The sequence below is a fragment of the Capricornis sumatraensis genome, chromosome 3, assembly GCF_032405125.1.
Source record: "Capricornis sumatraensis isolate serow.1 chromosome 3, serow.2, whole genome shotgun sequence".
NCBI classification, from domain to species: Eukaryota; Metazoa; Chordata; class Mammalia; order Artiodactyla; family Bovidae; genus Capricornis; species Capricornis sumatraensis.
Window position 1 is genome coordinate 165,447,193 of NC_091071.1, and position 26,430 is coordinate 165,473,622.

General features: G+C 42.9%; 2 protein-coding genes across 3 annotated transcripts in view; one reads left to right on the plus strand and one right to left on the minus strand.

Moving 5' to 3' along the window:
* S100PBP (S100P binding protein) overlaps positions 1-155 on the minus strand; it is a 30,767-nt gene extending 30,612 nt beyond the window's left edge. For both annotated transcript variants that reach the window (XM_068968202.1, XM_068968201.1), the window contains exon 1: positions 125-155. The gene's annotated coding sequence lies outside the window, so the exon portion shown is untranslated. The remainder of the gene's footprint in view (positions 1-124) is intronic.
* Positions 156-3,005: 2,850 nt separating this feature from the next.
* YARS1 (tyrosyl-tRNA synthetase 1) overlaps positions 3,006-26,430 on the plus strand; it is a 31,390-nt gene continuing 7,965 nt past the window's right edge. Inside the window, exons 1-8 of the mRNA XM_068967839.1 lie at positions 3,006-3,141; positions 7,568-7,714; positions 7,841-8,016; positions 15,648-15,777; positions 18,649-18,729; positions 23,643-23,735; positions 25,617-25,752; positions 26,201-26,286. Of these exons, the coding sequence (XP_068823940.1) occupies positions 3,085-3,141; positions 7,568-7,714; positions 7,841-8,016; positions 15,648-15,777; positions 18,649-18,729; positions 23,643-23,735; positions 25,617-25,752; positions 26,201-26,286 (906 nt within the window). The 5' untranslated portion in view covers positions 3,006-3,084. The remainder of the gene's footprint in view (positions 3,142-7,567; positions 7,715-7,840; positions 8,017-15,647; positions 15,778-18,648; positions 18,730-23,642; positions 23,736-25,616; positions 25,753-26,200; positions 26,287-26,430) is intronic.

Genomic DNA, 26,430 nt, shown 5'->3' on the forward strand with positions numbered 1-26,430 from the left:
TTTTTTTATAAGAATTGAAAACATATGCAAAAACAACGTAATAATGAATACCCACATACCCATCGCCCAGCCCCAATGACTATCAACCCATTGCTAATCTTGCCCCATCCACTTTCCCCTTTACCAGATTATTTTGAAGCAAATCCCAGGCATCACATCATTTCATCTGTAAATAACAAAAATTCCTTATCATAAAATATCCAGTTCATATTTCCAGCTATTTTTAAAATGTCATATTAAAAAAAAAAAAACAGTATCCAAGTAAGGTCCATACATTAAAGCTGGCTGATAAATCTTGTATTTTAATCTACAGATTCCCATCTTTTTTTTTCTTGCAGTTTGCTAAAGAAACAATAAACCGTGTATGGATGCAAACATGGATATATTATAAAATTATAAAAACATGCCATTTCAAGAGAGTGATTACCTCTGGTGTTAAGGAGGGAAGAGGAATGGTAAGGGGGCGTGAGTAGCTTCAATTCTCTTTGTAATGTTTTATTTCTTTAAAAATCACTAACAGGAAAAGACCTAAAACAATAAAGCTGAGTGGGGGTTTAATAGTATTCATTATTATGTCATATGGTGTAACTGTAACTTTTATATGCTTGAAATATTTAATAATAAAACCATTTCAAAATTAAGAAGCCAGTGGGGAAACAATGATTACATTTTGAAGTTTCAAGTGTCCCCTCAAGTAAAATAGGGACCATCATAGTACCTATCTCATAAGGTCGTTGTAAGAATTATAAATGAGATTATGAATACAAAAGCACTTAGCATACTACAGGCACAATGTAAAAGATAATAAAGTGAAGTTCCACAAAGACAGCCTTAGTATTTGCCTGTCTGCCATTCTACCATCACCTGCCTTTCCTGGCACTTGCTTTGTCATAATCTTAAATATGAAGATCCTGGGACTTCCTCAGCAATCCAGTGGTTAAGTCTCCATGCTGCCAAAGCAGGGGGCTCGGGGTTCAAACCCAGGTTAGGAAACTTAAGATCCCACATGCTACCACCAAAAAAAAATGTTTTAATAAAATACGAAAATCGTATTTTTAAAAGAAAAATATATTTCCCATCTCTCGTTTATCTCTTAATTCTCTGTGACCCTATTCTGTCCTTCCATGTCTCTCTCATCTGTCCACCCCCTTCTTCACACTTCAGTTTACCACCCCCTCGCTCTGTTCTCTAACCTGGTTGCAACCTCAGAAACCAGCTCCCTTTCTATTTTTATCGTACCTAAGAAAACCTATTGCCTTAAAACACAAAGCCTTATTCAGCCCACTAAAACTGCAACACCAAACACAACCTCATACCCCTCTTTCAAGGCTCTAAAACCAAGACCATTACCAAGCTGGATCTGACAGGTTTGGCCAAGGGCAAGGATTATTTCCAAAAGACCCATTGATCTTTGAGCTTTGATTTCCAACCTTTCCTATGTGCAATACGTGTAAGACATACAGCATTAAAGACACTCGGTAGCCTTTATCACTCCATGAAACGGGCATAAAGTTTAAGCCAAATTAAACTGAACTGCAATTATCTGTAAGAATTCTGCAACTCCCTTTGAGGTAACTGTAGACACTGCAGGAAAGAAAAACAACTCGGGCTGCAAATCTCTGCTTTAGGTAACGGCTGACTTAGATAAGGGTGCCAGGACTTTCCTCCCACAGAAACCAAATACTACTCAGCCGAGGCAACAGGTTTCTTTTTAAAAAGAAAATGTTTTTTAAATGATTTAGACAGGATGCTAAAGCTTGAAGCCTCTAACAAACCCATCAAACTGGAAATCAGGTTGGGGCAGCAGATGGGCAATTCAATCACTTCCTCTCCCGGGCCCACCCGGCGGTGCCAAGTGCCCGCTCTCCTGCCCTGGAAGGAACTGGTGGCACCTCCGATCCTCGAGTGCTTGATCGCAGTTCGCCCAATGTAGGATACGGCTTGGCCGCCCCCAGCTCTCCCTCAGAAGCTCTATAGCCGCCGTACTGCACTGCCCTGCGGGCAGGGCCTTCGCACTTCCCTCCTCCCCAAAGACCAAGAGTTCCCGCCTCTCCGCGGAAGGCGGGAGCAGCTCGGGGCTTGCTCCCCATTCTTCCCCCAGCAGGAGCCAAAGCAGCCCCTCAGCAGAGCGGCGCGGTACGCCCTCACCCTGCGGATGGCTGCCCGTCCCACACCTCCGCTCTCCCCTGGGGCGAGCCAGCCTCGCACCGCTGCCTACCAGCCTGCAAGGCGCGGCCGGAAAGACAGCGATCTTTTGCCTAGCAACACCCTCCCCGCCTTGGGGCAGGGGGCAGAGGCAACCCCCACCGCCACCTCCAGTCCCCACCCCCACCGGGAACAGAAAACGGACGTCGTTCGCCCCTCTCGGGTAACCAGACGGCACCCTATGCCTGGGCAGGGTGAGGGGCATCTATCGTCCGCCGACGTGAATGGGGGGAGGGGGCACAGACACTCCCCCCTCCCGCCGCCATCACCTCAGAAACGAAAACGAGCCCTTCTCCCAGCAGGGTGAGGGCCTCAACCCCTCAACGGGGCGGACGGCGTGCGCGGCCCTCTTGAGAAGCAACAGGCGCCCCCCTCCCCGCCCCAGCCGAGGCTCGCCGACCTCCGCTCCTCCCTCAGCTGTTCACCTCCGGAAGCCGGGCCAAAGCCTAGGCGAACGACTGCGCCTCACTCCGCCCCCTGCGCCATCTTATCGCCCCCTCCCCGACCTCCCCCACCCCGAGGCTGCCGGACCAGCGCCAGGGGGAGGGCAAACAGGCAATGATTGGCAGGAAACCGCCCCGCCTCTCAGAGGGTTGCGCCCGGCGCAGGCGCCGAAACCCCGCCCCCACACCGCCTACCCCCACCTACGGGCTCCACCCCTTTTCGTCTCATCGACCCGCTCGACACTTGGCTTTTCCTGGCTGCTGGTAGGAGGAGAAGGGTGCAGGCGCATCAAGCCGAGCGACGAGTTCAGCTGATGCAACCTAACCTGGACCCGCGTGACAGTTTCCGGCACGCGGCGGCGGCGGCGGCGGCGGCAGCGACCGAGAAAGGGGCCCGGGTGCCGGGCTAACCGCTGGAGACAGCAGCGACAGAACCATGGGGGATTCTCTGAGCCCTGAAGAGAAGCTAAACCTTATCACCCGGAACCTGCAGGTCGGGCCTCGGGGTTGAAAGTGCGCGGTTGGGAACTGGGGGCCGGAGGTCCAAGTGATCCTTAGCACCTCTTACGGGGTCGTGAGTGTATGGGACCCGGGATTCCGCGCCGAGGCAGCTCTGAGAGAGATTGCAGTCCTTGCTGCCGGTCGGTCAGTCAGTCCATTACTACAGAAATCACAGTAATCTCACCTCCTGTGTGCCATTACTTGTGTTGAGCCAGGCTTTGAATCCACCCCACCCATCCTATTATGTGCCGGTCGCGGTGCTAAGGTGCTGGGGGGTACGTCAGGACCCTACCCTTCCAGAGCATGTCTGGAGGAAATCAGACGTTTGCAAGGACCCAGGATCCTGACATTTAATTAAGTCGAAACTAGTACTGAAAGGTGCTTTACGCGGAGATCTTTATTGAAAGGAAGTTAGGAGGAAGGCTGCGGAGAGTGTTCAGGGAAGGCTGAGAGATAACCTCTAAACTGCCCTGAGGGATACGGATCACCTCTTCACTTCAGCTATGTTTTGCTGGTTCCAGAAACTGCAGTAGTAAAAGTTAACCAGGATAATGGGAGTTAAAAATGCATCAGGTAGAGGGAACCCAGGTAAAGAGCCAGAGGGGAGAAAGAACTCTGTGGTTCTGAGAGAAGGCTAAATTGGCTGGAGTAGAGGAAGCAAAGTGCAAATCAAGCACTTAGAAAATATTTACATTGCTCATTCTCTCGACTCTCTCAGGCCTCTGTTGTCACATCATCTGTGGCCTTTATTTAAATAACAAACCCCTGCCACCAAAACTGCCTCATCCCTTACTCAGCCTCTTTTATTTTTTCTCCATAGACCTGATCACGATTTGACATATGGTACATCTTACTAGTTTATTTAGGAGGAGCAGGCAAGGACCAGGTCATGAGGGTGGTGTTGGCAATGTTTGACAGTGGGGTTTATTCTGAAGGAAGTAGCTTGCTTTTCTCTTTTTATAAGATACAATTCATGTACCATAAAATCCACCCTTTTAAAGTGTGTGGGTCAGTGGGTTTTGATGTAGTCACATGGTGTTCAGTTACCATCATTATTTAATTCCAGAGCATTTTCTTCATCAAAAATAGCCTGTACTCATTACTAATCACTGTTCATTCTTTGCTTCTCCCCAGACCTAGGAAACCACTGATCTCCTTTCTGTCTTTAATTTGCCTATTCTAGGCATTTCATATAAATGGAATCACAATATGTGGACTTTAATGTCTAACTTCTTTCACTAAGCTTAATGTTTTCATGTTTCATCCATGTTGTTACACTTACCGGAACTCTGTTCCTTATTACAGCTGAATAATATCCCATTATATGTTGGATTCCTGGATCGGAAAGATCCCCTGGAGAAGGGAATGGCAACCTACTCCAGTATTCTTGCCTGAAGAATTCCATGGACAGAGGTGCCTGGCAAGCTACAGTCCATGGGGTCACAAAGAGTTGGACTCAGTTGAGCGACTAATACTACTTTTATATGAATATACTACATTTTATTTCTCTGTTTGTCAGTTGATGGACCTTTGAGTCATTTTAACTCATAACTTGATCTTTTCTTTTGTCCACACCACACAGCATATGGGATTTTTTCCAACCAGATATTGAACCCGCGTCCCTTGCAGTGGAAGCACGGAGTCTTAACCACTGAACCAGAGAAGTCCCATTCTCATAACTTCATCTTAACCAGAGATTCTTGCATGCTTCGCCTTGGCCAGATTCTTTGTTTCCTAGCCTCTCTCCATAAGGAGAGGTTAGGGAGAAACAACACACAAAGCTAGTAGCATTGATTTACTCAGGTTTTAAAGATTAAGTGATATGACCTTTCCTTGAGTAGTAAAAACTCCAAGTGTCCACATAGTCAGGGGCTTGAAGGATGCAGGATCAGCCTCCAACTAGCTTGGAACATACGATTTTAACAAGTACTGCTAATAGAAATTCAAACCAGCAAAAACAATTTTTGTCTTTCATGGCTTCCAATAGTTTTCCCAAACCGTCACCTGAAGAAACACTAAAATCTCTTGTCACAGTATACTAGCCTATTGGGCTTCCCTTGTGGCTCAGCAGGTGAAGAATCTGCCTGCAGTGTGGGAGACCTGGGTTCAATCCCTGGGTTGGGAATATCCCCTGGAGAAGGGAAAGGCTAACCACTCCAGTATTCTGGCCTGGAGAATACAGTCCATGGAGTCGAGAAGAGTCGGACACGACTGAGCAACTTTCACTAGCCTAATAGGATTTTTCTAATATTGTCTTAGGGCAAAGGAAATTATTAAATAAACTATTTAAATGGCTAATGAGTTAACCGAATTTTGTTCTGAAGACCTCTCTGGCTTCCTTTTGCAGTGTGGATTGAAGAAAACAGGTAGATTTGGGAGACCTGTTAAGCTATTACAGTTATCTTGGTGTGATCTAATGATGGCCAAGACTTTGTTGGTTGTGTAAAGGTGGAGAGAAGTAGGAGGACTTAAGAGCTGTTTCAGAGTAACTTTGGCAACTCAGTACCATTTACTGCACTAGGGGTGAAACTGTAAATGAAAAAGATGCCTGGGAAGTGAAGGAGAAAGGTGAAAGCATGAGTTTAATTTTGAACACGTGATTGAATTAACTGGGTTGATAACAAGTACATGTTCTATATAGGTGTGAGCAGGAGATTTGGTAGTTACTAGGGAGACCTGGGAGAAGGCGATGGCAACCCACTCCAGTACTCTTGCCTGGAGAATCCCAGGGACGGGGGAGCCTGGTGGGCTGCCGTCTGTGGGGTCGCACAGAGTCGGACATGACTGAAGTGACTTAGCAGCAGCAGGGAGACCTGGGTTCAGTCCCTGAGTTGGGACGATTCCCCTGGAGGAGGGCATGGCAATCCACTCCAGTATTCTTGCCTGGAGAATCCCCATGAACAGAGGAGCTTGGTGGGCTACAGTCCATGGGGTCACAAAGAGTCAGACACTGAGCGACTAAGCACAGCACACAGCACAGCTCATAGGTAGTAATTGAAGCAGCTGAAGAGGATCAGTTACGGACAATGTAAAGTAGAAAGAGATAGGCCCCGAGGATTGCTAATATTTAAATAATTAGGAAGACAAATAGCTGCAACGAAATCTGAAGGACAGAAGCCAGAGAAGTAGGAGGAAAACTAAGAGTGAAATAGAGGAAACCCGAAGAGATTTCCATGAAGTGAGGACTAAAAAGTATTCATTCAATTCAGCAACTTGGAGGCCATCTATGATCTTAGCAAGAGCATTTTCAGTTGTGTGATGCTGTGTGGAATTCAGACTGGAATGGGAGGTAAGGAATGGAAAGCAGAAGAGACACCTTTCAAGAAACTGGCTGTGAAAGGAAGGAGCATGAGCTGAAGGTAATTGGAGGGAAGATAGGGTTAGGGACAGTCTCCGTTTCCCTAAAGTCACTGTCATTACACCAGAGTGGTACTAGCAAGAGCACCAGCTTCCTTTGGTTCTCACTCAACACTTGAGAGCCTGGTTAGACCTCCCTGCTGGCTCTGAGTCTGGACTCTCAGTGAAATATAGCTTTGTTTTCCTTGTCACAGGATAAAGGATGAGCAGGTGGTGGTGGTCAGTTACTCAGTTGTGTCTGACTCTTTGGGACCCCATAGACTGCAGCATGCCAGGCTTCCCTGTCTTCACTATTTCCCAGAGTTTGCTCAAAGTCATGTCCTTTGAGTCAGTGATGCCATCCAGCTATCTCCTCTTCTGTCGCCCTCTTCTCCTCCTGCCCTCAATCTTTCCCAGCATCAGGGTCTTTTCCAGGAATTGGCTCTTCGAATCAGGTGGCAAAGGATTAGAGTTTCAGTATCAGTCCTTCCAATGAATACTCAGGATTGATTTCCTTTAGGATTGACTGGATCTCATTGCTGTATAAGGGACTCTGAAGAGTCTTTAGCACCACAGTTTGAAAGCCTCAATTCTTCGGTACTCAGCCTTCCTTATGGTCTGACTCTCATGTTTGTATGACTGCTGGAAAAGCCATAGCTTTAACTATGTCAGCGAAGTGATGTCTCTGCTTTTTAATACGCCGTCTAGGTTTGTCATAGCTTTTCTTCCAAGGAGCATCTTTTAATTTCATGGCTGCAGTCACTGCAGTGATTTTGGAGCCCAAGGAAACAAAGTTTGTCACTGTTTCCATTTTTTCCCCATCTATTCGCCATGAAGTAGTGGGACCGGACGACTGAAGCGACTTAGCCCCAGCAGCAGCAGTGGGCCCGGATGCCATGATCTTCGTTTTTTGAATGTTGAGTTTTAAGCCAGCGTTTTCACTCTTCTTTCACCTTCATCAAGAGGTTCTTTAGTTCCTCTTTGCCTTCTGCTATTAGGGGGGTATAATCTGCAAATCTGAGGTTATTGGTTGAGTGAGGTGGGACACTGCCATTAAAGCAGCCCTTCTGCTTCCACTACAGGAGGTTCTCGGGGAAGAGAAGCTGAAGGAGATACTGAAGGAACGGGAACTTAAAGTTTACTGGGGGACAGCAACTACAGGCAAGCCACATGTGGCTTACTTTGTGCCCATGTCTAAGATCGCAGACTTCCTGAAAGCAGGATGTGAGGTAAGAACTAATATTATAAACCGAGCAGTTGCCCTTGAGCAACGGCCAAAAGAGAGACTTACTCGCTTGTTTGGAGGTACTTGAACAAATTCACATTTTGGTGACCCCTTTATCTTTTCTGTCCAGGTAACAATTCTGTTTGCGGACCTGCACGCATACCTGGATAACATGAAGGCTCCGTGGGAACTTCTAGAACTTCGAACCAGCTATTATGAGAATGTGATTAAGGCAATGCTGGAGAGCATTGGGGTGCCCTTGGAGAAGCTCAAGTTCATCAAAGGCACTGATTACCAGCTCAGCAAGTAAGTGCTCCCACCCTCCTCATGGGTCTGGTGCTTCAAGCTAGTTACAGGCCTGGGGAGTCAGGGCACTCTAAATTTGGATTCGAAGATATTGGGCTCTCCTTGTTAAGAACCATTAAAAATTGTATATACTTTGTCCTTTTAATTCATCTATCAAAAATCTACTGGCTGGTAAATGCCTAGGTACCATACTGTTTGCTGGGAATATAAAAGTCACCACAACAAAGTCCTTGGCCTTGTAGACCTCACAGCATATGGAAAAGTGGCAGCCTCCCTTTCTCCTTCCAGACTCAGCAAATAGTAATAAAAGAAATGTGAAGAAAAAATCATATTTGTAACATCAGCATTCATATAATTTTTTGCTCTAATTTTTTAAAAATTGCTTGTTTATTAGGCTCTGCCAGGTCTTAGTTGCAGCATGCAGGATCTTTAGCTGTGGCATGCTGGATTCAGTTCCCCGATCAGGAATCGAACCCAGGTCCCTCCATTGGGATTACGGAGTCTCAGCCACTGGACCACCAGGAAACTCCCTGTGCCCTAATTTTTTAGCTTGCAGTTTCTTAAGTAATCCTCCCTGCCCGCTGCCTCTTTCAAATAAGCCACGTGTCTCTATAAAGGTCACTTTTACATTTAAACCCTTAGACCAACTTTTTAAAAGGTAAGCATTGTTCTATCCTATTTCATAGATAAGGAAATGGATTCAGATTTGACTTTCCCAAGTTCATGCAAGCTACTAAGTGTAAGGGCCATGATGTGAACTCAGATCTATTGGTTAAGAGTTTTAAATAAAGCGTATACCTCAGAGATATTGCAGGTTTGGTTCTAGACCACCTCAATAAAGGGAATGTCACAGTAAAGTGAGTCGCATGAATATTTTGATTTCCTAGTGCATATAAAAATATGTGAAAATATGTGTTGGACTTCCCTGGTGGTCCAGCGGTTAATACTCCCTGCTTCCACTACAGGGGGCATGGGTTTGATCCCTGGTCAGGGAAGTTCTGAATGCTGCAACTAAGTGTGGACAAAAATAATAAGTAAATAAAAGTTGTGTTAAGTGTGCAATAGCATTATGTCTAAAAAAGCAGTGTGTGTGCCTTAATTTAAAAATACTGTGTTGTTAAAAAATGCTAACCATCATCTGAGCCCTTGGTGAGTCATAATCTTTTTGCTGGTGGAGGGTCTCTCCTCAGTGTTGATGACTGGCAACTGATCAGGGTGGTGGTTGCCAAAGGTTGGGATGACTGTGGCAATTTCTTAAGACAAGAGTGGAGTTTGTCACATCAATTAACTCTTTCACAAACAATTTCTCTGTGATTTGTGATGCCTTGTGATAGCATTTTACGCACAGTAGAACTTCTTTCAAAGTCGGAATTAGTCCCCTCGAACCCTGCCACTGCTTTATCAACTAAGTTGATATAATATTCTAAATCTTTGGTTGTCTTTTCAACAGTCTCCATTGCATCTCCACCAGGAATAGTTTCTATCTCAAGAATCCACTTTCTCTGCTTATCCATAAGAAGCAACTCCTCGTCCGTTAAAGTTTTATCATGAGATTGCAGCAGTTTGGGCTCCACTTCTAATTCTAGTTGTCTTGCTCTTTCCATTATATCTACAGTTACTTCCTTAACTAAAGTTTTGAACCCTTCACTTCCACCTGTGAAAATTGGAAGCACTTTCTTCCAAATCCTTGTAATGTTGATATTTTGCCCACTTCCCATGAATGACAAATTTTGTTGCATTTCTAAAATTATGAGACTTTAATGTTGAAATTACTGTTTGAGCCACAGACTGCAGAATGGATATTGTGGTAGCAGGCATGAAAATAACATCAATCTCATGGTACACCTCAGTCAGAGCTCTTGGATGACCAGATGTATTGTCAATGAGCAGTAATGTTTTGAAAAGAATCTTTTTCTGAGTTGTTGTTGTTCATTTGTGTCCCACTCTTTGTGACCCCACGGACTGCAGCATGCCAGGCTTCCCTCTCCTTCACCATCTCCCAGAGCTTGCTCAAACTCATGTCCATTGAATCGGTGATACCATCCTACCATCCAACTATCTCGTCTTCTGTCGTCCCCTACTCCTCCTGCCTCAGTCTCTCCTAGTTCTTCACATCAGGTGGCCAAAGAATGGAGCTTCAGCTTCAGCATCAGTCCTTCCAGTGAGTATTCAGGACTGATTTCCTTTAGGCTTGACTGGTTTGATCTCCTTGCAGTCCAAGGGACTCTCAAGAGTCTTCTCCAACACCACAGTTCAAAAGCCTCAATTCTTCAGAGCCCAGCCTTCTTTATGGTCCAGCTCTCACATCCATACATGACTACTGGAAAAACCATGGCTTTGACCATACAGACCTTTGTCTACAAAATAACGTCCATGCTTTTTAATATGCTGCCTAGGTTTGCCGTAGCTTTTCTTCCAAGGAGCAAGCGTCTTTTAATTTCATGGCTGCAGTCACCATCTGCAGTGATTTTGGAGCCAAGAAAATAAAGTCCGTCATTATCTCCCCATTTGCCATGAAATGGTGGGACCAGATGCCATGATCTTGGTGTTTTGAATGTTGAGTTTTAAGCCAGCTTTTTCACTCTCCTCTTTCACCTTCATCAAGAAACTCTTCAGTTCATCTTCACTTTCTGCCATAAGGATGGTGTGGGCTTAAAATTTTCGGTAAACCATGTTGTAAACAGATGTGCTTTCATCCAGGTTTTGTTGTTCCATTTATAGAGCACAGACAAAATAGATTTAACATAATTCTGAAGGGCCTTGGATTGTTGAAATGATGAATGAGCACTAGGTTCAACGTAAAGTTGCTAGCTGTATCCCCCCTAACAAGACAGTCAGCTTGTCCTTGAAGCTTTGCAGTCTGGCACTGACTTTTCTCTAGCTATGAAAGTCCTAGATGGCATCTTCTTCCAATATAAGGTGTTTTGTCTACGCTGAAAACCTGTTGTTTGATGGAGGCACCATCATTAATTTTCTTAGCTAGGTCTTCTAGATGACTTGCTGCAGCTTCTGTATCAGCACCTGCTTCTTCACCTTGCACTTTAATGTTATGGCTTCTTTTCTCTTAAACCTCATGAGGTCTGAAGTTAGCAAAACCCCTATTGCTGTTACTATCGCAAATAAATTATAGTTTGATGAAGGCTCAGATGATGGTTAGCATTTTTTAGCATGTATTTACTAAGGCATGTACATTTTATTTTTCAGGTATGTAGAGTTTTTAGGCATAATGCTATTGCACACTTAATAGAATGCTGCTGCTGCTAAGTCGCTTCCGTCGTGTCTGACTCTGTGCTACCCCATAGATGGCAGCCCACCAGGCTCCCCCGTCGCTGGGATTCTCCAGGCAAGAACACTGGAGTGGGTTGCCATTGTCTTCTCCAATGCATGAAAGTGAAAAGTGAAAGTGAAGTCGCTCAGTCGTGTCCGACTCTTAGCGACCCCATGGACTGCAGCCTACTAGGCTCCTCCATCAACATAGTATAAATATAACTTGAATGTGCACTCAGTTCAGTTCAGTTCAGTCACTCAGTCATGTCCGACTCTTTGTGACCCCATGAATCACAGCACACCAGGCCTCCCTGTCCATCACCAACTCCCAGAGTTCACTCAAACTCAGTCCATCAAGTCAGTGATGCCATCCAGCCATCTCTTCCTCTGTCGTCCCCTTTTCCTCCTGCCCCCAATCCCTCCCAGCATCAGTCTTTTCCAATGAGTCAACTCTTTGCATAAGGTGGCCAAAGCATTGGAGTTTCAGCTTTATTCAGCATCATTCCTTCCAAAGAACACCCAGGGCTGATCTCCTTTAGAATGGACTGGTTGGATCTCCTTGCAGTCCAAGGGACTCTCAAGAGTCTTCTCCAACACCACAGTTCAAAAGCATCAATTCTTCAGTGCTCAGCTTTCTTCACAGTCCAACTCTCGCATCCATACATGACCACTGGAAAAACCATAGCCTTGACTAGACGGACCTTTGTTGGCAAAGTAATGTCTCTGCTTTTCAATATGCACTAGGGAACCAAAACTTTATATGACTGACTTTATTGCAATTTTCATTTCCTTGTGGTCATCTGGAACTGAACCCACAGTATCCCCAAGATATGCCTGTAACATGAAAGATCACGTATGACAATAATGAAGAAGTTTGAGATATTGCAAGAGTTAACCAAAATGCGACACAGACATGAAAGGAACAAACACTGTTGGAAAAATGGCACCAATAGACTTGCTTCATGCACAGAACGGTTGCCACAGAAGATACCCTTCGATTTCTAACAAATACCGTATCTGAGGCACAATAAAGTAAAGTGCAGTGAAATGAGGTCTGCCTGTACTAGAAAATTCACCTAGAATGCAGCTCAGAGATGAACAAAAAAGCTTTAAGCATGCTTAAGTTATAGATAAGAACTTTTGTTTCCAGCAATCTGACAGACTAGGTACTCTGATCAACCTTCCTGCTGAAAAGTGTTTTTTTTAATGCTGGATAAGATATTTTTTAAGGCTTCTAATTGCTCAAATATGGGCTTCCCTCATGGCTCAGACAATAAAAAAATCTGCCTGCAAGGCAGGAGACCCGGATTCAATCCCTGGGTTGGGAAGATCCCCTGGAAAAGGGAATGGCTACCCAGTATTCTTTTTTTTAAATCACAGTTTAATCTGGTAACAAGAGACATGCATGCATGTGTGTGTGCAAAGTCACTTCAGTCGTGTTCGACTGTTTTCAACCCCATGGACTGTAGCCTGCCAGGCTCCTACCTCCATGGGATCCTCCAGGCAAGAATACTGCAGCAGGTTGCCATTTCCTTCTCCAGGGGATCTTCCCATCCCAGGGATCGAACCTGGGTCTCCTGCTTTAGCAGGCAGGTTCTTTACCACTAGCGCCACCTGGGAAGCCCCAGCTCTGGTATTCAGTCAGTCCATGGTGTCTCAGAGAGACACAGCTGAGCAACCAACACACGTGTTCAACTCAATCGAGAATACTCAGTGGTCAAGAATACTCAGTGGCCGGGAACCAAGTGAAAGTGGGAGTACAAAGAGGTTTATATTCAGTTAATCTAAGATGTATTTTAAATGCTGCTGATTAATCTAATGTGCCTTAATTTTTAATAGTCATCTAGGTTTCAGAGATGCTAAATGTTTAAATAAATGTCTTAAAATCTATAAAAGATGATAAGAGGAACACTGAAGACTACACGTACCTTGAGGAAACTCCTTGAATTGTATGTACTTGAATTGTAGTTTTCGTGGCCTCACAGACCACAGTGGGAAAAAAGGGAAAGGTAAAACTAGAGCCAAGAGGCACAATATTTAAACGAAAAACCAAGTCAGAGGGAAGGAAGTCGTTGATGAAACCATGTAAGGACAATTAAAAGACATGAATTTCCAGACTGAAAGGGCTCATTGAGTGCCTGATACAATGAATGAAAATAAACCTACACTGAAGTGCCGTATTTTGAAATTTTAAAGCACTGGGAACAAAAAAGTACATGCAGATTTCCAAGGAGACAAAAGTCACATACAAAATAACAGCAATCATAATGGTTCTGCACTTCTCCAAAGGGACACTGAAAACTAAAAGGGGATGAAACAGAGCCATTAAAATTCTGAAGGAAAGGGATTTCCATCCTAAAAATCTGTGCCTACGCCAACCACCATTCAAGTGTAAGGGCAAAATATCTGAAAATATTTATTGAAAAAAATTATTTTCAAGTTTTGTTTGCCATTTGTATTTCCTTTTCTGTCCGTCAAGTATCTATGCAAGTGTCTTGGCCCATTTTTTTTTTTTCACTTTTTTTTATAAAGTTCTTTGTGTTCTCTAGATGCCAAGTCCTTTGTTATTTATATAGCATGGAGATAGGATAAACAACTGGAACAGAATAAACATAAACAACTGAAAGAGTGTTCAGAAATAGATCCTCACAAATATGGAAACTTGATATGTGACAGAGCTGGAAGTATAGGTCAGCAGAGCAAGAATAAACTTTTTAAGAAAAAAATGATGCAGAGATTTTTAGCTATCCATATTGGGGGAGAAAATGATCCCTTCATTCCAAGTGGATTAAAGATTTAACTGTTAAGGCCAAACTATAAAACATTTAAAAGACTACATAGAGTAAGACTGTCCTCTGATTGTGGGTTAGGGAGAATTAAACAAGACATACCAAAAACACAAATCACAGGAAAAGATTGATGGATTCACCTTTACTACAATCAAAACCTCCACTACATCAAAAGTAAGATAAAAAGACAAGCCACCTACTAGGAGAAGATATTTATAACATATATAAGTGGCAAAGGAGTATTATATGTCAAAAACTGCAAAACCAGTTGTCAGAAATTGGGCTTCACTTGTACTCCAGTGGTTAAGTGTCTAGCTGCCAATGCAAAGGACATTAGCTTGATCCCTGGTCCAGGAAGATTCCACATGCCTCGGGGTATCTAAGCCTATGCACCATGACTACTGAGCCTGCACACTCTAGGGCCCTTGAGCCACGAGTACTGAAACCCAAGCTCCCTAGAGCCTGCAAGCTGCAACAAGAAAAACCACTGCAATGAGCAGCCCGCACTCCACTAGGGAAAGCCCACAAGCGGCAACAAAGACCCAGTGCAACCAGAAATAAGTAATTTTTTAATATAAATAAATAATATTTTAATGGCAAAACTTTATTAAGTAATAAAATGGATTAAAAGCCACTTTGGAAAATAGTTTGACATTATCTTGAACTGAAGTTCAAGATGCAAATCCCTTGTCACACAGAAATTCTAGTCCTAAGCATATATAAAGGAACTTGCACATATGTACCAGGATACATGTGTAAGAATATTTATAGCACATTGTTTAGAGATAGAAACATACTATAAAACAGGACAGAAATACAGAAGTTCAGGCTAATGGTTACTCTGGAGAAGGAAGAAGTAGGATTGTGGAGGAGTGCACGGGAGCCTGAGAAGTAATTAAGTCTTTTTTTTTTTTTCGGCTCTACATGTGGGATCTAAGTTCCTCAACCAGGGATAGAACCTGGTTGTGGAGTCTTAACCTGGAAGTGTGGAGTCTTAACCACTGGACCACCAAGGAATTCCCTAGGTCCCTTTTCTTAAACTGAGTGATGGGCAATCTAGTCATAATATTGTTCATTATTCCTTACATGTATTTAAGTTAAAAAAAAAAAAAAAAGATGACGATAGACTGAGAAATTCTGGCGTTTATTTAATAGGCATCCAGAAGAAGAAAGTAGAGGGGTATGGTGGAGAAGCCCTGTTTTAGAACTTAAGCAAAGAGAAAGATTAAAGATTAATTTAAATCCATTTTTAAAAAGGAAAAATATAAAAATTAAGTCGTATTTTCAGGAGAGGATGGACTGCTTACATTTAGAAACTAGCAGGCAGAGATGGTCGGATGGCATCACCGACTCAATGGACTTGAGTTTGAGCAAGCTCCGGGAGTTGTTGAAGGACAGGGAAGCCTGGCGTGCTGCAGTCCACGGGGTCACAGAGTCAGACACAACTGAGCGACTGAACTGAATTGATTCTTTCTGAATGTCTTAAGATCAGGAGAGTGAATTAACAACACACTTTTAGGGTTGCATTGAGACCTGAGCCCCGTCTTCGAGCTGTCTCCTCTTGTCTCCTCTCAGAGAGTACACGCTAGATGTCTACCGCCTCTCTTCTGTGGTCACACAGCACGATGCCAAGAAAGCTGGAGCTGAGGTGGTAAAGCAAGTGGAGCACCCTCTGCTGAGTGGCCTGCTGTACCCGGGGCTGCAGGTATGGGAGGGATGGAGTCACCTATGACCTTTTCTGCTCTGATCCTAACTACTAGTCACAAACCTCTCTCTCAGCCCCAGTTAGACCAGTGTCCTGGCTGTTCCTTCACCTTGCCGGAGGCCTTCCTTCCCCCCACAGCCCCTCCCCCAGACTTCTGGACCACTCTGACTTTTTCCCCTACCTCTCTGTCCTTTAAAACGCTTCTCATCTCACATAGCTTCTTTACAGTAATCACGATCCCTTAATTGAAGAACATTAATTTCAGAGTGATGAGTGAAAATAAATTTTAGGCATGATCTTGTTTCCCATTAAGCAAAACAAACATCATATTTCATGTGTGTGCATTTTTGTATGAGCATGGAGAAAACATGGAAAAATTCAAACCAAGCTATTGATACTGGTTATTAGCTCAGGAAGGTGGGATGAAAATGTCGATAGACTTTTCTTTTCCCTTGTATATTTCTCTAATGTTTGATATAAGAAAATCAAGTCATACAAACTACTGTATATAAAATAAACAAGGTCCTACTCTAGCCCAGGGAACTATATTCAATATCTAGTAATAAACTATAATGGAAAAGAATCTGAGAAAGAATATATGTATATATATGTAAAACTGAATCACTTTGCTATATGTCAGAAACTAATATACATTGTAAATCAACTAAACTGTAATGAAATAACATTAAAATTTTAAAAATAAATAATTTTTTTTAGATTTGAAAGAAAATCAAGTCTTCTCTTGTTCAGGAACTCTTGATCTGTACTGTCCGTTACGGTGGCCTCTTGTCATAGTCATATGTGGCTACTGAAGTAATTAAAATTCTAGTTTTCCAGCTCTACTGGCTATATTTTAGGTTGCTCACAAGCCACGTGTGGCTAGAGGCTAACCTGTTGGACAGCACAGGTGTGGAACATATTCACCCTCACCAAAAGTTCTATTAGACAGTGCTGTTCTGCGTCCTGTTTGCTTACCTTTCTCTTCCTCTCCTTCCTCTTCCCCCCACATCCAATCGGACACTAAATTTTATTAATCCTACTTCTTAAAAATCTCCTGAATTCATTCTTGCTCTACATCCCCACCAACTTGAAAGTGAAAGTCAGTCCGTCGTGTCTGACTCTTTGCGACTCTGTGGACTATACAGCCCATGGAATTCTCCAGGGCAGAATACTGAAGTAGATAGCCTTTCCCTTCTCCAGGGGATCTTCCCAACCCAGGGATCAAACCCAGGTCTCCTGCGTTGCAGGCGGATTCTTTATCAGCTGAGCCACAAGGGAAGCCCCCTCACCAACTTCGTTCATTGTTATTTCTTACCTGGACTCTCACAGCAGCTTTCTAGCTGTTCTTTGTCTTCAGCCCTCAGGCCACGGCTCTGCATTCTGCCATCTCACTGGTGTGATTTTCTGTAGTACATGAATTGTGCTTCTTCTCTCCTTAAAATCTTTCAGTGGCCAGGATGATGCTAGGTAGCCTCACATGACATTCAGTGTCCTGACCAACTTTTCTAACCTCATCACTCACCACTTCCCACATGCCTTGGAGTTTATGCTTTTTCAGACTGACTTAGTCATAGTTTCCCTAAATATTTCACACCCCTGTGCCTTTCACATTCTGTTTCCTCTCCTTGGTGAAAAACATCTATATGTTATTCAGAAACAATCTCAGCCCACAGTCTGATTCTAGGAAGCCTTCACCACCACTAGGCTGAACAGATAGAGATAAACATTTCTTTGTGTTAACATGTTCCTTAAATGAACATGTAAGTTAGCCCTTGGCATGCTGTATTGAAATGACCTGTTTATGTGTCTTTCCCCCCAGCTAGTTAATTGACTTCATGAAGGTAGAATATGGGTCTCAGTCTGACTCACATCCACAGGGTTGGCACTAGGCCTGGCATGTAATAAGTGATAGTAACTGTTTATTTACTAATTCAGTCTTGCCCCTTTTTTCTGCGCTTTCACAGCACTTGCTTCTTAATGCCAGTTATTTGACACTTGTCGCAGGCTGCCTCATTAATTGGGTACCTTTGATGTGAGTATCAGTTCAGTTCAGTTGCTCAGTCGTGTCTGACTCTTTGCGACCCCATGAGTCACAGCACTCCAGGCCTCCCTGTCCATCACCAACTCCCAGAGTACACTCAGACTCAGATCCATCGAGTCGGTGATGCCATCCAGCCATCTCATCCTCTGTTGTCCCCTTTTCTTCCTGCCCCCAATCCCTCCCAGCATCAGAGTCTTTTCCAGTGAGTCAGTTCTTCACACGAGGTGGCCAGAGTACTGGAGTTTCAGCTTTAGCATCATTCCTTGCAAAGAACACCCACGGCTGATCGCCTTCAGAATGGACTGGTTGGATCTCCTTGCAGTCCAAGGGACTCTCAAGAGTCTTCTCCGACACCACAGTTCAAAAGCATCAATTTTTGCTCAGCTTTCTTCACTGTCCAACTCTCACATCCATACATGACCACTGTAAAAACCATAGCCTTGACTAGACGGACCTTTGTTGGCAAAGTAATGTCTCTGATTTTCAATATGCTATGTAGGTTGGCCATAACTTTCCTTCCAAAGAGTAAGTGTCTTTTATATAGTTTCATCTTTTTCCTTTCCTTCCCTTCCCTACAGGATCGTGAGCTTCCTGAGAGCAGAGACTCTTCTTATTTTTTTACCCTGTAGTATCCACATGGAGTGGAGTTCACAGCAGGCACTCAGCAAATGTGTGTCCAGCTCTTGAAGCCAGCAGGAAGACTGAGTGCTGCTTATTTGCTGCCTGGTTTACTTTCTGAAAATTCTAATGGTTTTCAAAAGTTTCTGATTTCTTAGACCCATGTAGAAGAAATACAGTAGGAGTTCATGCTCGCGTGTTTCTTCCCACAGGCCTTGGATGAAGAATATTTGAAAGTGGATGCCCAGTTTGGAGGCGTTGATCAGAGAAAGATTTTCACCTTTGCGGAGAAGGTTAGCGTCCTCTTTCTTGTCTTTTTTCTTTTGAGTCGCAGAGGTATACATTAGAGTTTCTTTCTTTGTTTCTCTTTATTTTGTTTTATGTTTTTATCTGGGTCGGGTCTCAGCTGTAGCTTGTGGGATCTTCGTTGCAGTGTGCAGGCTCCAGAGCACGTGGGCTCTCTGGTTGTGGCATGTGGGCTCAGTGGTTGCATCTCACAGGCTTATTTGCCCTGCAGCATGTGGGATCTTGGTTTCCCAATTAGGGATCAAACCCACCTGCCGCATTGGACGGCAAATTCTTAACCTCTGGAACACCAGCGAAGTCCACATTAGAGTTTCTTGGATGTGCCAGTCCCCGCAATCATATGGTATGGTAGGTATTATTCTCCTTATTTTGCAGATAAGAAAACTGAGCACAGAGAATAAAAAAGCTGTCCAGTATCACACAGTTAGTGACTGAGCAGGAACTAGCGTTCAGGTCTGTCTGACTAAAAAGCCTGTACTCTTGCTGCCACCAAGAAGCTGCCCTCAGGCCTGCTGGATTTTCTTCTTCTTTTATTCACCACACCGCCCCCGCCTTTTTTTGTTTTTTGCTTTTTGCCTAATAGCTCGTTTCCAGGGAAAGGCACCACCAGATAGAACTATTGTTCTTTCCCAGAGCATTTGGTCCATATTTCTCTGAATCTTACATAAACCACTCCTCTCTGCAATGAGGTTTCACGGGGTTTAGAAGAGGAAATCAGCACAAACCCCTAATGGTTCCTTTCTGGGAAATAACTTGAATAAGTTGAAAAGGGCTTTTGAGAAGTGGTTGGTATTTTTGAAAGCTTCTCAAAACCTCATGTTGGCAAGGGAGTGCAGAAAATACTGCCAGTGAAAATGTAAATTCCGGATGGGTGATTTGATGCCTCTGAAATGTTTCTACACTTTGTCCTAATAATAATTACACAAATGGGTCCTCAGGAAATAATTTTTAAAGTGCAACTTGGTTGGAGTAGCAAGATGGGGGGAATGTATAGCTTGGGAGTTCCCTGGTGGTTAGGATTTGGCACTTCCACTGCTGGGGCCCAGGTTTAATCCCTGGTTGGGGAACTGAGATCGTGCAAGCCATGCCAAGTGGCCAGAATTCTAAAATTTTTTAATTAAAGAAATAAAAGTGCAACTTGAGTTCTGTATGGAAGTATTTATCATGTTATCAATTTAAAGCCCACTCCAGTATTCTTGCCTGGACAATTCCATGTACAGAGGAGCTTGGTGGGCTACAGTCCATGAGGTTGGAAAGAGTCGGACACTACTGAGCGCTCACACCACAATTTAGAGCACAACTTAGAAATAAATTAGTATTCAGTGGCAAGGGATTAGTTAAATACATTAAGATAAATCCTCCAGTGGGATATAACATAACATTTTTAAAAATAGTTTATTTATTTATTTATTTGACTGTGCTGGGTCTTAGCTACAGCATGTGGGGTCTAGTTCCCTGACTAGGGATTGAACCTGGGTCTTCTGAATTGGGAGTGTACTGTCTCAGCCGCTAGACCACCAAGGAAGTCCCTATATAACATTTTTAAAATGGTTTTTGGATATATTTAATAAATGGGGAAATGTTTACAGTGTAAGGTTTTTACTATTATTGAGGTATTTTCTATTCCATTTTATCTCTTAAATTTTTTTTAAAGAAGAAAAAGGGGTTTTAATTGTAGCAAAATACAAAACAAAGCAGTGTTATAGTAACTAGTACATGTAAGTATGCAAGGCACTTAGCATAGAAACAACAAGAAGTTTTATCCTTGTAAAGAAATTATATATATGTATATATATATATAGAGAGAGAGAGAGAGAGAGAAAGAGAGGGAGAGAGAGAGTCCCCTGGAGGAAGGGATGGAAGCCCACTCCAGTCTTCTTGCCTGGAGAATCCCATAGACAGATGAGCCTGGTGGGCTACAGGCCATGGAGTCACAAAGAGTCGGAAACAACTGAAGCAACTTAGCAGCAGCAGCAGCAGCAGCAGCATGCATATATATATACACACACACACAATAAATTAGCATATTGTTAGAAGTCAGCCATGTAAAAAATAGATGTGTGTGTGTGTGTATACAAATATATATTTTCTCTCTAAGAATATTTTTTTCTTCTCCTTGACTTTATCTTTTTCTTAATATATATGTATTTTTAATATATATATTTTATGAAGTATAGTTGGCTTACTTTTTAATTGAACCTTTTATTATTCTAACAGATACAGCTGATGGCCTGTTTTTGTATGACTTAGAAGCTTTAAGAACGGTTTTTGTATTTTTTCTTAGGGTTGTAAAAAAATGAAAAAAGATCTGCAATAGAGACTATATATCACCCAGCAAGCCTAAAATATTTACTATCTGACCTTTTACAGAAAAGTTTTGCCCAGCCCTGTCCTAGAGATAGATGTTTTTACCACTTCCCAACAATGCAAGAACCTACAACAGTTTTACCTTATTTAATGCCCTCCTGCCCTTTGTGCTGTTGTCATATATTTTAGTTTTACGTATATTTTAAATCCCAAAGACCTGTTTATACTGGTTTTCTAAGCAGTCAATTTTCATGTATATTTACCACCGCTTACCCTTCCTGATGGGCTTCCCTGGTGGCTTAGCCAGGTAAAGAACCCACCTGCCAATGCAGGAGACACTGGCTTGATCCCTGGGTCACGAAGATCCCCTGGAGAAGGAAATGGCAACCCTCTTCAGTATTCTTGCCTGGGAAGTCCCATGAACAGAGGCGCGTGATGGGCTACAGTCCTTGGGGTCCTGAAAGTCAGACATGACTTAGCGACTAAACAACCACCACCACCCTTTCTGATACTATTGATTCCTTCTTTCAGTTTTGTGCTTCCATCCGAGATTAGTTTCCTTCAGCCTGAAGCTTCCTTTGTGTTTTGTGTCTGCAATGCAGGTGTCAGTAAGGAGTTCTTACAGCTTTCTTTTTATCTGAGAACATCTTTTTTTTTTTTAACTGTCTTTTTTTGTTGTTTGGTAGGTTTTTAAAGAATATTTATTTATTTGGCTGTATTGGGTCTTGTGGGCCTCCCTGGTGGCTCAGCAGTAAAGAATCTGCCTGTAATACAGAAGACGCAGGTTCAGTCCCTGGGTCAGGAAGTTTCCCTGGAGGAGGGCATGGCAGCCCACTTCAGTACTCTTGCCTGGAGAATCCCATGGACTGAGGGCGGAGCCTGGCAAGCTACAGTCCATAGGACTGGAAAGAGTTGAACATGACTGCAGAGACTAAGCATGCACACACGCACACTGGGTCTCAGTTTAAACATGTGGATCTTTGCTGTGGTAGGTGGGCTCAGTAGTTATGCCCCGGGGCATGCGGGACATTGGTTTTCCATCCAGAGATCTAACTCTGAACCTGTATCCCCTTTTTTGTTCCTCTGTGTTTTAGCTGAATATTACCTGTTGACTTTTCTTCATGTTCATTAATCCTGTCTTTTGTTGAATCCATCCACTATTGTACTGTGCCATTTTAGAACTTCCATTTGTGTTTTTTTTTAATAGATGCCAGTTCTTTTTTATATTTCTCCATCTTTTATCCATTTCAGTCATCTTTTCCTTCATTTCTTTTAATACACCAATTACAGTTATTCTGACATCCTGATCTGCTTGTTCTAGTATCTGGATTGTTTCTGTGTCTGGTTTTATTGCCTGTTTCCTCTTGTCTGTCAGTCACTTTTTTTCTGCTTCCCGTTGCTTGTACTTTTTTATTGTATCAGGGACACCATAAATGTGCTGTGGCTGCTCTCAGTGCTGTGTTTTTTGTAGGCTATTAAATTACTGACTCATCACTTTGATCCTGTCAAGGGTGGATTTTAGGCTTTGTAGAATAGGTCTACCTTACTCCTGTGAGGTAAACCTTATCTTAGGATGTGGCCTTTCTGGGGTCTCAAACTGAAATGAAACCTCAGGGTATTCACAAAGCCCTCTGTGCTTTGATTGAACCTAAACTTCAACTTCTCCCTCCCCAGCACTGTGCAGCCCCCAAAATTTGCTCAAGTCTCCAACCTCCCAGAGCCTGTTCTCTGCTGGGCTTCCCTATGTCTCTCTGAATTCTGGCACAGTTGTGATTCAATTAAAGAAGCAATGGAGGGGCTTCCCTGGTGGTCCACTGGTTAAGAATCTGTCTTGTAATGCAAGGGATGCTGGTTTGATCCCTGGTCTGGGAAGGTCCCACATGCTGTGGAGCAACTAAGTCTGTGAGCCACAAGCCCCAAGCCCATGCACTGCAGCTGCTGAAGCCCAGGAACCCAGAGCTTGTGCTCCACAGCAAGAGAAGCCACCCCAGTGAGAGCCCCTTGCATCACAACACAAAGGAGCCCCCACTTGTTGCAACTAGAGAAGGCCTGCCTGCAGCAACAAAGACCCACTACAGTCGAAAATAAATAAATTTTTTTAAAAGAAAGCATTGGAGCACTTTGGGATTTTTGGAGGGCCTCTTCACTCTGGAACCCTTTCCAAATCCTTAGCCTCCTTACATCCTCTGTCTCCTCTGCTTAGTCAAGACTGCTTCTCTCTGCTTGGTCTCTTTTTCTCAGCACTCAGTTTGAAAACAAAAATGCCCTCAAAGAGAAAGCCAGGGTGGGTATGGGGTCACCTCGCTTCCCTACTCGCCTGATTTGTAACCCTACACTGGTTGCTATCTAATAGAGTTGTTTATGGTGGGTAGAGTAAGTCCAATAGGTTCATCATGTAATACTAATAGACAATAGGGGAAAAAAGCTTTGTTCATATTATGATAACCATTCAAAAGTTATATATTCAGTAGAAAAAAAGATTGGAAGGCATATATCAAACTGTTAAGTGACGGGCCAGGTTAGATGAGATTGGAGCACTGGGGAGGAATTTATACTAACATCTGCTTTTGTGTGTTTCTCTCTAACTCCTTAGTACCTCCCTGCACTTGGTTACTCAAAACGAATCCATCTGATGAATCCTATGGTTCCAGGATTAACTGGCAGCAAAATGAGCTCTTCAGAAGAGGTAGGTTACGAGCTCTGACTTGAGTTGAGAAATCTTTAGCAAAAGATGAAGAAATTGAGGACTAGAAAGAAAAGTAACATGGCTAACTAAAATGCACAAATATTTAAGCTATAAGAAATCTTAAGTTATCCAGTTAATTCCAGTGGTTCTTGAGTATTGAAGCAGTCCTGATGGGATCCAATTATAATTTTAAGTTTTACTGCTACTAATAAGAAGTACAAGCAAAAGTAGTTTCTTCAGCCATACAGTTATGACAAAGTTCAGCCTTATTAATGAGAAGGCTACAGTTGCATTTCACCAAGTAACATATTTTTTATTTAGTTAGTTTTTAACTTATTTTAGAGTATAATTGATTCACAGTGTTGTGTTTCAGGTATATAGCAAAGTGATTTAGTTACATATATATCCATTCTTTTTCAGATTTTTTTTCCCACGTAACTTATTACAGAATATTGGGAAGAGTTGCCTGTGCTATGCAGTAGGTCCTTGTTGACACCAGTTAGCACTTTGATTCTTACGGTGGTATTTAATATGATGATTTTGATAAATATGGTGTCTTAACCTTTAAAAGTCCTGCTTGGGGAAGGTACACTTTTGTTCTGATCACTAAGGGCACAGAGTAGAAGAATTGGTAGAACCCAAAGATGTGGAAGTTTGGCTTCTGGGTTCACCTAGGGGACTTTTATAAAAGAGAGAGAGTATGTGTAGAGTAAGGCCCTGTCCTTAGAGATTCTTTTTTTTTTTTTTAATATTTATTTATTTGGCAGTGCCAGGTCTTAGTTTCAGCACACGGGATCTTTGATCTTTGTTACAGCTTGCGAACTCTCAGTTGCAGCATGTGGGATATAGTTCCCTGACCAGGGATTGAATCCAGCACCCCCTGTGTTGGGCGCACTGATAAAGTGGTTCTGGGGAACAACTCAGGAATCTTATTTTCTTTCACAGCCTACTAGTTGATTCAAATTGAAGTCATTTTTGGACATTCATCTAGTTCTTTAAGTCTGATTTCTAGATTATCCTATTTGGTCACGTTTACCATGTCTTCATCCTAGAAATAGCACCAGCATCAGTTCCAAAACGTGACTGCATCAGAACCACATGGAGAGCTTTTAAAAATGCAAATGCCTGGGTGGACCCCAAGAAATTTTGATTTATTAGCTTTGGGTGGGGCCCAGTAGTTTATGTTATTTTAAGCACCCCAGGTGATTCACATCCAGTCCTGTGTTGACTGAGCTTGGTAACCACTGGACACAAATGAGCATGAGCTCACTCACTCCAAAATAAGAAACAAAGCCTGTTGCCCTATAAAAGACAAAGGCTCTAAATAATACCTGGTGTTGGTGATTGCTGGGAAACGTCTCCTCACACATGGAGGATGGCAGTGTCACTTGGTGTATGCCTGTTGGAAAACAGTTTGGGGCCCAGCAGTGTTTGGTAGCTTAAGGAAGTAATCCTAGAGAAGGCAAAGAGGTTCGTTGTAGCATTGTATATAATTTGTAAAGATGAGAACAAATCTGACAGTTTAGAAACTGCTAAATAAATTATATTATCACTAAAAATTAGGAATATAATACAACATAAAATCTACAAGTGAAGACTAGGTAGCCAATCAGAAGTACTTGTGATATAGTCCCAAGTACATTTATTCTCTAGATATAAATTTGCAACGATTCCGTATGCTACAAACAAGGCCTGGGAAGAACAGAGAAAAATTAAAATGTTTTTATGTAGTATAGTGAGTGGTCCTTGACTCCAATTAATTCTGCTATTATTAAAGTCATTTAATGTTTACATCTTTGTCCAAAAAATTAAAATACAGATGAGTTGAGCATATTCTCATTTTCAACCACAAGAGGTCCTCCTCTCCTCCCTGGCTTCTAGGAGTCCAAGATTGATCTGCTTGATCGGAAAGAGGATGTAAAGAAAAAACTGAAGAAGGCCTTCTGTGAGCCAGGGAATGTGGAGAACAACGGCGTTCTGGCCTTCATCAGACATGTCCTCTTTCCCCTCAAGTCTGGTAAGATACTCCCTGTTTTCTTCTCAGAGTTTAGGCTGGGTCATCCCTGTGGCTTCTCATACTCTTCCTCCAGAGACTGGCTTCTCTGATTCTCTGCTCTGATTTCTCATACGTTAATGTGTGATTGAAGTGGGGATATCATTGAGATGTCTGGGTGTTTGTTACCAGAGTACCTTCTAAGTGGGGTGTCAGGGTGGGCATGAGTGGTAGAAATGAAGGTGGCAGGCATGGGGAGTAGAGAAATACAAAAGATATGTAAGACACAGTTGTTTCCCCTGAGCTTGGATGCTAGCTGGGTGTACAACACTGCCACTGATCCAATTTAAAAAACAATAAAATACTGTACGATTAAGTTTAAAATACATTGCAGAAACTACAAATACACGTTTGGGCCAGGGATGCTGACTCGCCATTGTGAGTTTGTTGGCATGGATCCTTTTTCTTACAGAGTTTGTGATCCTTCGAGATGAAAAATGGGGTGGAAACAAAACTTACACAGCTTACTTGGACCTGGAAAAGGACTTTGCTGATGAGGTAATACCAGAGGAGGATAATCCCCACTGAACTCATTCTGACAAACCTCTCCGTGTGGTCTCACCAAGTTTCTCTCTGCCATAGGGCTCTGTCATGATGATCTCAAGGCTGTATACTTTGTTAATGGCTCAGATGAGGATTCAG